This window comes from Ursus maritimus, unplaced genomic scaffold (assembly GCF_017311325.1).
Source record: "Ursus maritimus isolate PB19 unplaced genomic scaffold, ASM1731132v1 scaffold_10, whole genome shotgun sequence".
NCBI classification, from domain to species: Eukaryota; Metazoa; Chordata; class Mammalia; order Carnivora; family Ursidae; genus Ursus; species Ursus maritimus.
Window position 1 is genome coordinate 70,930,261 of NW_024423344.1, and position 11,646 is coordinate 70,941,906.

An 11,646-nucleotide genomic window follows, 5' to 3' on the forward strand; every position below is an offset into this window, starting at 1 on the left:
TCCCCCTTCCTTATTTAACTCTAGAATTTTCTTTTATTCTAGAGGCATAAGCGACTAGTGAGAATTATTGAGGCATAATCAACTAGTAAGAATTGTGTATATTTAAGATGTGTGAATTATGTTTTGATATATATCAATAGATGTATAGATATATAGAAGTGAACTCTGCATTCAAGCTAATTGACGTAACCATCACTTCACATAGTTACTGTTTTCTTGTTTTTGTGATGAGAACACTTAAGATCTACTCTCTTAGCAAATTTCAAGTATACATTATTATTAACTATAGTCACCATGCTATGCATTGGATCTCCAGAACTTATTAATCTTGCATGAATGAAACTTTGCACCCTTTGACCAATATCTCCCCATTTCCCCCACCCCTGCCCCTGGCAACCACCATTCTACTCTCTGCTTCTATGAGTAAGTATAGAATTTTCAATCTGGTACCTCACAATTCAATATTTTTGTTTATATGGTGATCTTGTTATATTATTTAGTTTCATGACCAAGTTATAATAAGTTATAATAATGATAATGATTTATTGAGTTCCGTGTAATAGCCAAGGTGCTAAGCACTTTACATACAGCATCATGTTTCAATCTCTCAGCCCTCTTTGGTAGAGGTTCTTCTATCTTTCACATTTTACAAAGGAGGAAATAGAGACTTAAAGAAAGATGTGTGTCTTGCTCCATAACTAATTTGTAAATTCTTAGAGACAACTAATATTTTAAAATTACATTCTAGCTTTTTAGGAGTAGAGAGGGAGGGGGCTTTGGAACAGTCAAAAACAAAGAACTCATATTTTGGCTCCTTCATTTACAAGTTGCACGAGTTTGGTCACGTTAATAAGGCTGTCTGAATCTTAGTTTTGTTACCTGCAAAAGCACAAATAATAATGCCTACCTCAGAAAATTGTTGCAAAAAATACATGAAATAAAACAAAATTACATGAAATATCATCTACAATATATTTAACATGGTCTGACGTGTTAACTATGTGCTCAGTAATTGATAATGTTGCTCATGAACTTTATCCAATGTCACGGATGTTAAGATGCCCTGAGTTGTCCCAAAGTAGTAATATATAAATAAGTAATAATAAAATAATACAAAGGTATATTGTTGGATGGTATTAAATATCTTTTGCCTGGGTAAAGGCAGGTCATAAAGGATATACTACTATACGTTGTTGACATCGCTGGAATTACACTATATGGCCAATACGAATAGTCAAGATCTTATGTTCCATCACCAATCTTTCTCTTGTTCTAGATGAATAGATTGGTAGCCCTTGAAATATATTGCTTTTTAAAAATTATATCAGTTATTATTTGTTTCATGTGGATTTGCATAAATGAATAAAGCTGTGGATGTATGAAATGTTAGCTTCTGAGTTATTTTAAAATAGTTAACTCTTACACTGAACTTAAAGTCAATAAATATTCAAAAGTAACTTAGAATAAGTAGAAATACTACATTTCCATCAGGCTCTTTTTCCTGGTTCTTTTTTTTTTTTTTTTAAAGATTTTATTTATTCATTTGACAGAGATAGAGACAGCCAGTGAGAGAGGGAACACAAGCAGGGGGAGTGGGAGAGGAAGAAGCAGGCTCTCAGCGGAGGAGCCCGATGTGGGGCTCAATCCCATAACGCCAGGATCACGCCCTGAGCCGAAGGCAGATGCTTAACCACTGAGCCACCCAGGCGCCCCTCTTTTTCCTGGTTCTTACTAGCACAACCACAACCGTTGACTTTTTCCTTTCGTTTCAGGGAAGAGAGATGATGACAAGGTGGTGGCAGAGATCATGGCAAGATGTTTTGTTCCAAGTCTAATAACCACCACCTCCTGGGAGGGATTTCATTTTGTCGGTCATGAAATTCGGATTACTGAAGCCATGGATTGTTATGGTGCTGTTGTTTGGCCATCGGTATAATTTCACACAAAATTTGCCGCATTTCAATGGTTTTTCAGCCAGTTTTGTTCCTTATTGTGTACTATTTGGAAGGAAAAAATAGGTTCCATAGTTCTATTTTGTGACTTCAAACAACACTAAAACTAAGAAATCACAAAATTGGGAAAATGCTTCCCACCAGTTAATTCTATTTTTCACTTGTAGGGTTAATAGAGAGTGCTGTTTACACCTTCAGTGTTTTGTGACTATGGAAGTTTAGAATAGCAAACATTTTTATTTCCTGTTCAACTGGCTCCATTTGTGTTACGTAATCATAATGAAATCTATCAGTCTCAACATGCAGAATGTTCTGCAAGGTCACCAATCCTTTATCAGTTGTCCATGAAGGGTGCAGACCCCCACCTTCCCTCCACTGTCTCCCCCAATCCCACATACTTCTTTAAAATGACTATATCATTAGAAGTTGCTTTCTTTAAAGATCATCATACCCAAGCAACTGAGTTCCATAATTTCAGTTCTCTTATCTCCCCAACAATCCCCAAGGACTTTTTCTAGTCTAAATGTTGAACCTGTTGGAGGATGTATTTCTGTTGATAACTTTCTGTAGTGATGTGTACATAGTCACACCTATATTCACATGTGTACACATGTTATAGCATTAGTATATATATTTATCTAATAGACCTTAATTTTATTTTCTGTTATTACTTGCCAACCACTTCTTTTTTCTTTTTTTAAAACTTTCATAGGCCCTTGTTCTATGCTATTTTCTGGAAACAAATGTAAAGCACTATAATATGGCTGACAAAAATGTGATTGAAATCGGAGCTGGAACAGGGCTAGTCTCCATCGTGGCAAGTTTACTGGGTAAGTAGGCATTTTTTTTTTTTAAAGGTTTTATTTATTTGACAGAGACACAGCGAGAGAGGGAACACAAGCAGGGGGAGTGGGAGAGGAAGAAGCAGGCTTCCCGCTGAGCAGGGAGCCTGACTCGGGGCTCGATCCCAGGATCCTGGGATCATGACCTGAGCCGAAGGCAGATGCTTAACGACTGGGCCACCCAGGTGCCCATAAGTAGGCATTTTTGATTGAACAGGGTCAGAGAATTTAATGATCAGATGTCATTAGCTGCTTTTACTATCCAGTTTACTCTGACCTAGGCCTATTTTTAACTCTTGATTGTTTGAATGGGCTTCATCAAGAAACACTACCAATTTTAAAGTCACCTTGCTGGTTTGTTTCAGAATTTTCCATGAAATTGTATTAATTTGCTCATGGAGCACCACGTCACAAGTGTATTCTAATTGGGAGGTGCGCTCAGGCCTCCTGGCTGCTGGAGGAGGCGTGTGGGACACGAGGCCCAGGCAGAATCCACTGCTGAATCTGGTGGTCTTTATTTAGATATTAGCCATATTTCAACATTCCCAGGTAGCTGTACATTCCTTGTAGGTTTTGAAGTCCTATGCTTTCATGAAAAAGCACCTGTTAGAAGAGAGAAGGAGTATTATCAATCATGTCTGCTTCTACTTTTAGGTATTTTCCCTTTTATTTCTTTTCTTTATTTAAAAAATTTATTTCATTTTATTTTTTTAAAAAAGATTTTATATATTTTATATATTTGTTTTAAAAAAGATATTATATATTTTATATATTTGTTTGACAGAGAGAGAGAGAGCACAAGCAGGGGGAGCACAGGCAGAAGGAGAGGAGAAGCAGGCTGCCTGCTGAGCAGGGAGCCTGATACGGGACTTGATCCCAGCTCATCTCCATTTCTCAGCTCATCTCCATTCTTCTTTGGGGACCCCTTTCTTTTCTCACCAGCATTTCCTTTTCTCATGACATGTGTGACAGTCTCTACGCATGCCTGAGCCTGCTTCCTTTCGGTCTCTGTTGTTGTTACCTGTTTCATCGCCTTAGTTTAGCTGCCTTCTCTGATGTGTGCTACCCATCTGTCTTGATTTCCTTGATCTGTAGAAGTGCACACCTGCCACTCTAAAATCTTGAGAGGAATTGAAGATTTAGCAATTTACAACTTTCTAAACACTGAGGAAATACAGGGCCCTTGATGTCCTCCCCAAATATTTTTTAAAAAAATTGCTCCTTCCTGATATTGCTTTCTAAAATCACCATTCCATTTAATAAGGGTAGTCATTGGCACTACTGGATTTATACCTGAAGGCTTCCTGATCGGAAACACATTTGTGCTTTGGGAAGTCATTTGTTTCACTAAAAAAAATTGATCCTTTTAGACTGCTTGTATAACTTGACACAAATAATAAAAGATGGAGGCTCTGTTTAGTTAGTGTTCTAAGACTGGTGGTGTTTACCTCTCTAGACACAAAGATGTTAATAGTCAGATAGTTTATATTCATTGTGGACAGGGGGGATCTTCCTTATCTTGGGATTTTAAGAGGATTTGTTGAAAATGGTAGACCCACCCACACTAGAATGTGCCAACATATTTCTGTGATTCTGCCAATGATATGCATATTGCCCTCCCACTTTAATATTCCCCAAAAAATACAATCCCAATGGCAAGAGAAACTTGTCATCATGACTAAGGAATGGGTTTTTGTCTGGGCTGCACTAGACTTCTCTCCCACTTCTGCTTTCCTGTTTCTTACCCCAGTCTGTTCTTGTCCGATGACATGGAATTGGCCAATCCTAGATTCATTTACACATTATTTTCAGGCTCTGCCACAGCTCACAGTTTACTTTAAGGACCAAATTTTATTGATTATTGGTTTCTACAATTTTGCCTTTTCCAATTTCTTCCTTCTACTCTTCACTTTTACCTCGAGATTGTTCATATCTTCTTCATCTGAGTATTCTGTCCTGCATCTATGGTCTTTGGCTGTAGGAACACTATGTGCATGTTGTAGCTAGGTTTTAAACATTTTTTGATGGGAAGATTCATATTTGTAAGGCGGTCAAGCTGATATGGGCATAGATATGGATGTCATGACGCTTCCAATGTAATTCTGTTGAAAAGCCCTCTTTCCACACCCGAGCACCTCCTGCTCAACAACGGGATGCCTGACGTGGTATACACTCATTTGGCCTCACATGACTTGGGCTCAGAATTCTTTTAGTGAAGAGCAGGTGCGCCTTTCAACAGTGACTTGTGATTGTTCCACTGAAGGTTCCAAATATTTTGCTTTTTCTCTTTCTCTAGCTTATTTTTCTCCTAGCATGTAGTAGATAAATAGCAAATAGCCACAGCAACAATAGTAAAACAAACAAAAAAACCCAGGAGAACAGAAAAATGCAAGGGAGTTAAAAAGTGCCATGGGAATCCAAATTTTTTTTAAGAGGAGGCCTAAAGCTGCCTAAGCATCTGTTTTGAAGGGATTTCCCTCCTGTGTGTACCGACCAGTCTTTCCTTGGGGTTAGCAATTGTGCAGAATTGCAAATGCATGTTAGCTTGAAACCTGATTGCTTTACCTTATCCCTCGAGGGTTACTTTTCCTACTGTTCTTTGTTTCATAGGTGCACACGTGACTGCCACAGATTTACCTGAATTACTTGGAAACCTGCAATATAATATTTCTCGAAATACCAAAACAAAATGTAAGCATTTGCCTCAGGTTAAAGAACTCTCCTGGGGCATAGCTTTAGATGAGAACTTCCCCAGGTCTTCCAACAATTTTGACTACATCCTGGCAGCTGACGTTGTCTACGCCCACCCTTTCCTGGAAGAACTCCTCATTACCTTTGACCATCTGTGCAAAGAAACTACCATCATCCTCTGGGTCATGAAATTCAGGTTGGAGAAAGAAAATAAATTTGTAGATAGATTTAAGGAGTTGTTTGACCTGGAGGAGATTTCCAGTTTCCCTAGCTTGAATATTAAGTTGTATAAAGCTATGAAGAAAAGTCGGAGGAGTGCGTGATACCCTCAAAGGAGGGCTTCGAAAGCAAAGGATGTTTCTAGTAAAGTGTTCCTTTAAAGAAGATCCAGGATGATCTGATGTAGCACTGACTTTCCCAAGTTTCTCAACCTTCCCCCTGCCTCCACCCCCCGCCCCCCCATGAACTTGCCTCACTGCAGACAGGGAGTTTCCCAGATACAGCACCTGGGTCTGGAGGGTGGCCCAGTCATACTGTGTGGTCATTGGTTAGGACAAGGTCTGCTTTCCTTATCCCTCTGTAGCACCATTTATTATTATTATCATTTTAATAAATGGTACTATTATTTTAATGTATAACTATAGGATACTTTTTAATAATATCTCTAAAATGAGCATTCTTATTGTTTTAAACATAAGCTTCTCTGATTCTCTCTTTAGGAATAAGTAAATAACTTATAATGGGATCTGCAAGTAAATCTGAAAAGGCAGATGCATAATGTGATGGTAAATGTGAGATTATATTTTGTGGTTTTCATTAGCGGTAGCTTATAGGTGGTCTGTTGTCTCTGCTTGGTGGGGTAGGCCTCGAGCGCAGCCTCTGAAATCAATCATGCTTGTGGATTTGAGGTTATGGGCAAGGACGTTTCACTCTAGTAAATGAAAAATGAATGGAAACAAACGTAAACACAGTTGAGATTTTGGAGGAGTTATTGTTTTATTTTTAAGCCAAGTACAGTTATGTTGTATCACAGAAACAGAGATAAATATAAAAACTTTGGGTTGAAAATACACATGAAAAAATTTAGGCCTCTAATCTCAAATAACCAGATGTAGGACTGGTTTTACAGTTTAAAGCTTTTGTGATGCACATATTTAGACCTAGATATTTGAAATCCTATGTGATTTTCCTCACATGGACCTTAGAGATTAGAACAAAGACTGAAGTAATTAAAGTCAGTGCAAGGAGAGTAAAAAATAAGGATTGTGTCCCAGTAGTTTGGGCTCTGTTGGTGGGTGTCTACTCTTGCAATGTTCCTTAGGCTGTCACAATGCCCCTGGGGTGGTGCCTATTCTCCTTAGCCCAGCCCTGTGCTTTGCTGGAAGTTCCCAGCCACTCAGGGTCCAGCAGAACTGACGAAATGACTTTCTAGGGTCCTGATGTGTGAGGAGGATGCAGATGTACTCCCAGTGGGTCTGTGGTTGTACAGCGGCCCATAGGGCTGTCTCCCAGTGACTCCAGCATTTACGGGGTCTCTTCCAGTTTTCATAGCCCATCACTACATAAAGTCATGTGATCCTATGAGCTTTCTAAGAAGTTGAGGGAATATCACTATCCCTGTTTCGCAACCAGTGTTGTTGGGGCTGAGAGGGTGGTCACTTGCCTCAGGCACACAGTGCAAAGGGTTGTCTGAGCCTGGGGCCTGTGTTCTTACCACTGCACTACTTTTATGCATTTAAAGCAGCAATTCTCAAGCTCTTTTGTAAACGAGTGAAGTCATCTCTTCAAAATGGGGTGTACCCAGAAAGGTAAGCAAATACATTAGGAGAGGTGAGAATTGTCCTTTCTTATGTTTTTCCTCTTGTTTCTGGCCTTAATGGGGTGGTCAGGGCAGGCTCATTTGAAGGTGACATTTAAGCAAAGCAGGAAGGAGGTGAGGGAAGAAGCAGTGCGTGTATCTAGGGAACTGTGTTCCAAGCAAAAGGCGCAGCCGTGCTCCAGGAGCATGCCAGTCGTCTAGCAGAAACACTGAAGGCCAGTGTGCTTTGGAGCAGGGCGAGCAGGGGACACTGGTAACTCAGGGAGGTCAAAGGGGGCCAGGTCATGTCCGATCTTCGTTGCAATCTGGCTTCTTCGGAAGCAGACTCTGGGAGGAGGGGGACAGAGGCAGAGGTCGAGCTGCAGTGCAAGCCCAGCCACAAGGGGTCCTGAACTGAGAGTGGCCTTTCCGAGCGCTCCTGTGTTGGGTTAAGCCTCCTGGGCCTTGATGACCTCGTTTCACTCTGTCCCTGGATGTGGGCTGCCCGGGGAAGGCTCTGTGACCTTGCATGAGGTGACTCTTCAGCTGAGGGCCATCTTGCGGCAGCCAAGATCCAGGGGATCTGGGCAGCTAATCTCAATGTGCACCACTGCCTCTAAGGCCATTGAAAGAACTTTGGCTTTTTCTCTAGTGAAGGGGAGAATCACTGGATAGGATTTGGAGTCTAGTGAAACAGTATCACTCTGTGTGAGGACCACTCTGGCTGCTGTTTTGAAAATACTATGAAGGGGCAAAGGGACCAGTTAGGAGGTCGTGGCAGCTGTCCAGGTGGGCGAGGAGGAGCCTGCAGCAGGGAATGAGCACTGAGGTGGTGAGAAGTGGTCGTTTCTACATTTGGAAGCTAGAGCCAGCAGACCTTCCCGCCATATTGAGGAGTCAAGGCTGACTCTGAATTAGTGTTTGATCCCAGCTCCTGGATGTCAAGTTAGTCATCAGTTTAGAGATGGTTTGTAAAAGCTCATTTGGGGAGCAAGAGGAACGCAGAATTAGGACAAAGATGGAGCCCAGAGGCTGGCCGACATTAAGATCAGAGGTGTGTGTTTGAGACTTTTTTTCTGAGGTTCTGCCCCTCACCCACAAGTTATATTAAAATCTGTTGACTTTTGAAAGATTTGAATTTACTACCACAGTGGTTTTTGAACTGGTCAGTAGAGTTCTAAATTTCCTTACCACTGACTCAGGGGCTTCTGGGAGTGTCGTAGGGGTAACAAGTGAATACAATGGCTCCTCTGCTAGATGCTTGAATATCACTACTAAGCTATTGTAGAATAGATAAAGTGTCCTTCTTTTCAAAGACTGTGTTAGGACCAAACCAGCCATATGGTTCCTCTTTCTCTAGGTGTCAATCTGTCAAACACAAGTGTTTCTACAGCCATTGTTTTATTCTGTTTATAGCGTTCACTTGCAGATTTTAACACCCACCCCCACACACTGTGTGCGCATCTACTTTTATCTTTCTGCTGTAGGTTCTCCACACTTGTCTAGATTCAATTTCATAATAATTTAATTTCAAAAGATGTAATTTGAGCAGGCTTTTTCTACCCTAAAAGTTTGTTTTCTGGCTAGTTGATTTGCTAACTTTAGTCCAAGAGAGATTACTGTGAATTTTGCCTTTACTCCACTTTTTTCTCTTTCTGTGTGTGTGTGTGTGTGTGTGTGTGTGTGTGTGTTGTGTGTGTGTGTGTTCTTTTTTCGATAAGTTAAACTATGCGACTGAGAACATGGTCCAATTCTTGCAGTAACTTTGCAGATTTCTAATAGAATCAATACACCTATTGTCAAGGTTTTAATAGAGGTTATCACAGAATAGTTTTTGTTTCACAGTAGATGTACCAACTTGCTAGTGATACTCTGCAGCTTAAAATGTCCATGTTACACACATGTAACCACACAAGTTGTTGTGCCCCAGATTGTATCAATCACTTCTAGGAAACTCAATACTGTACTAAAATCTTCTATCTTAGAATTTACTAATATATCGTATTTCATTTGTGCCAATTTTTGTCAACCAGAATTTTTCAAAAATTGGTTCTTATTCCATATTTACATTCTATTTCTTTTTTGGGTAAAGAATTGTGACATTGGGTAACTTCCTAACAGATTTGGAACCAATAATATAAATTCATTGTTGTGGAAGAAAAAAGAGAGGAAACATAATAGAATATTCTTTTATTTTTTGAATCTTTGGGTTCCAGGAGTATGGTGTTCTCTGTAAATGCTGGGTCTTTAGAGACAGAGACCAACTCCCCCTTGTTTTATTTTATTTATTTATTTATTTATTTATTTATTTTTAAAGATTTTATTTATTTGACAGAGAGAGACAGCCAGCGAGAGAACACAAGCCGGGGGAGTGGGAGAGGAAGAAGCAGGCTCATAGCGGAGGAGCCTGATGTGGGGCTCGATCCCATAACGCCAGGATCATGCCCTGAGCCGAAGGCAGACACTTAAGGACTGCGCCACCCAGGCGACCCTCCCCCTTGTTTTAAACAGTGCCGTTGGTATACAGGCAGATAAATCATTTCCGAATATCCCTTGGAAGTAAAACATGTCCACTGGGTAGGATTTTCATACAAGAAAAGATATACATGTACTAATTTTGAAGGCAAACTGGGAACCTTGGGTTCTGGAAATAAAAGTATCTGATCTACTTAAGGATACTTGTTGATAAGCTTGGAAGAAAATTAATATACAGTGCCTGCCTCCTCTTTCGACTCCATTTTAACTTAGTTTTCAATGAAGTCTGCATATAGAGGGAAAAAATTGCCAAATATGTGTATTTCTTTCTCCACTGAAATATAAGGTGATAAGAAACAAATTTGGGCCTGGAACAGATAAAGAATTTCACAAAGTGTAGGGGATCGGGGCAAAGTAAATGTAAAAACCATAGACATTTGTGAGTATGTGTATCTAAATCTTTAGGGCTTCTTTATAAAGCCTGGAAATAGTTCACAAATGATTTCCACATCCAGGTTTTGGTATTTTTGAGTTTGTGATGTGAAATTCAGTCTAGTATATTTACCTGCATGCCCAGTTTCAATGTCTGCTCTGCTTCCAAGTCCCACACAAAATCAGACAAGGTGTTCTGTATTCTTATGTGGCCATATTAGTGGGGCAGTTGTGTCCTCGGTGGCCTTAGTTAGTATCAATTAGTTCCTATTAATTCCTCTCTGAAGGGTGCCCAGGCTGACACTGGTGTGTACTCAGATTGTGTATAGCTGTAGTACTTAGACTGCTGGGCGTACACCACCGGCTGTCTATTCTCCCCAACTAACCTTTGGCCTCTGTCTTGAACAGTGCTTTTATTGGCACAGCTCAGAGGCAGGATTTTTTTCTTCTCAGTTCTCCTAGTTTCCTTGATTCTAAGGCAGTTGTCTTGCCCTGAAATCCAATCATGTTTTAGAATGGCACTCGAACATCCAGGAATTTAAAAGCATCATTAAATTGAAGACAGATGTCCAGGTCAGATTTGTGATAAATGGCACTAATAGAAAAAAATAGAAGAACATGGGATATCTGCTGTCAAGCACTAACACTTTACCATACCAAAAAATATTGTTCAGTTTTCCAAACAAAAGCACAGCCAAATAAAATTAAAACAGTCCCTTAAAAAATGTTTTAATAGCCAGACGTAATTTTGTAATGCCACAAATATAGGACACAAGGCTTCTGAAAAGTACTTATTTGGTAAATGCTACATTTTGTAGTTTAGGGTTTGAGAATTTTCATATTTTCATTGTCCACAATCTGTTAATATATACTCTTCTTTGTTTTAATTTTAAATTATGAGCCCCTTACCTTCACTGGATTTTTTTTTTTTTTTTTTTTTTTTTTTTTTAGTGTCATGATTTCATTTGGGTTTTCTTATCTAGTGCCATGATTTAATTTGGGTTTCTTATCTCTTTCTGTGTTTCCCTTGTTGGAAGAGTATAAATCATGATAGCAAAGGTTGTCTCTTTGTCACAAACCATCATAAATAAGCCCAAAGAACAGGCCATAAAAATGTAAGAAATTCTTAGATTAAAAAACATGAGTAATGTTTTCTACCCACCTGGTGTTCAGAGGTAAAAGTACACTTTGCATCTAGTAAATTATTAACACTTTTCTAACCAAGGATTTCCTCCTTCCTTAGGATCTCTGTGGTAGTCAATTTAAGGTAGTCGATTTAAGAATTAGAAGGATATCAAACATGATAAATACATTTCATAATCATGTATTAAAAAGATTTAAGAATTAGAAGGATATCAAACATGATAAACACATTTCATAATCATGTATTAAAAAGATTTAAGAATTAGAAGGATATCAAACATGATAAACACATTTCATAATCATGTATTAAAAA

General features: G+C 39.3%; 1 protein-coding gene across 1 annotated transcript; it reads left to right on the top strand.

Annotated features, from left to right (window-relative positions):
- Positions 1–1,645: 1,645 nt before the first annotated feature.
- On the top strand, positions 1,646–6,114 carry LOC103657554. The gene is made up of 3 exons (XM_008684983.2): positions 1,646–1,930; positions 2,665–2,782; positions 5,405–6,114. Exons 1-3 carry the CDS (start codon positions 1,808–1,810, stop codon positions 5,806–5,808), a joined length of 645 nt encoding a protein of 214 aa, XP_008683205.1. The 5' UTR covers positions 1,646–1,807; the 3' UTR covers positions 5,809–6,114.
- Positions 6,115–11,646: the final 5,532 nt, after the last annotated feature.

What these genes read in the sequence shown, in the direction of transcription:
- LOC103657554 (XM_008684983.2), top strand. Translation starts at nt 1,808, where the DNA reads ATGGCAAGATGTTTTGTTCCAAGTCTAATAACCACCACCTCCTGGGAG. An exon ending in GTGCTGTTGTTTGGCCATCG is followed by an intron (nt 1,931 to 2,664) that starts GTATAATTTCAC and finishes AAACTTTCATAG; the next exon opens with GCCCTTGTTCTATGCTATTT. An exon ending in CATCGTGGCAAGTTTACTGG is followed by an intron (nt 2,783 to 5,404) that starts GTAAGTAGGCAT and finishes TTTGTTTCATAG; the next exon opens with GTGCACACGTGACTGCCACA.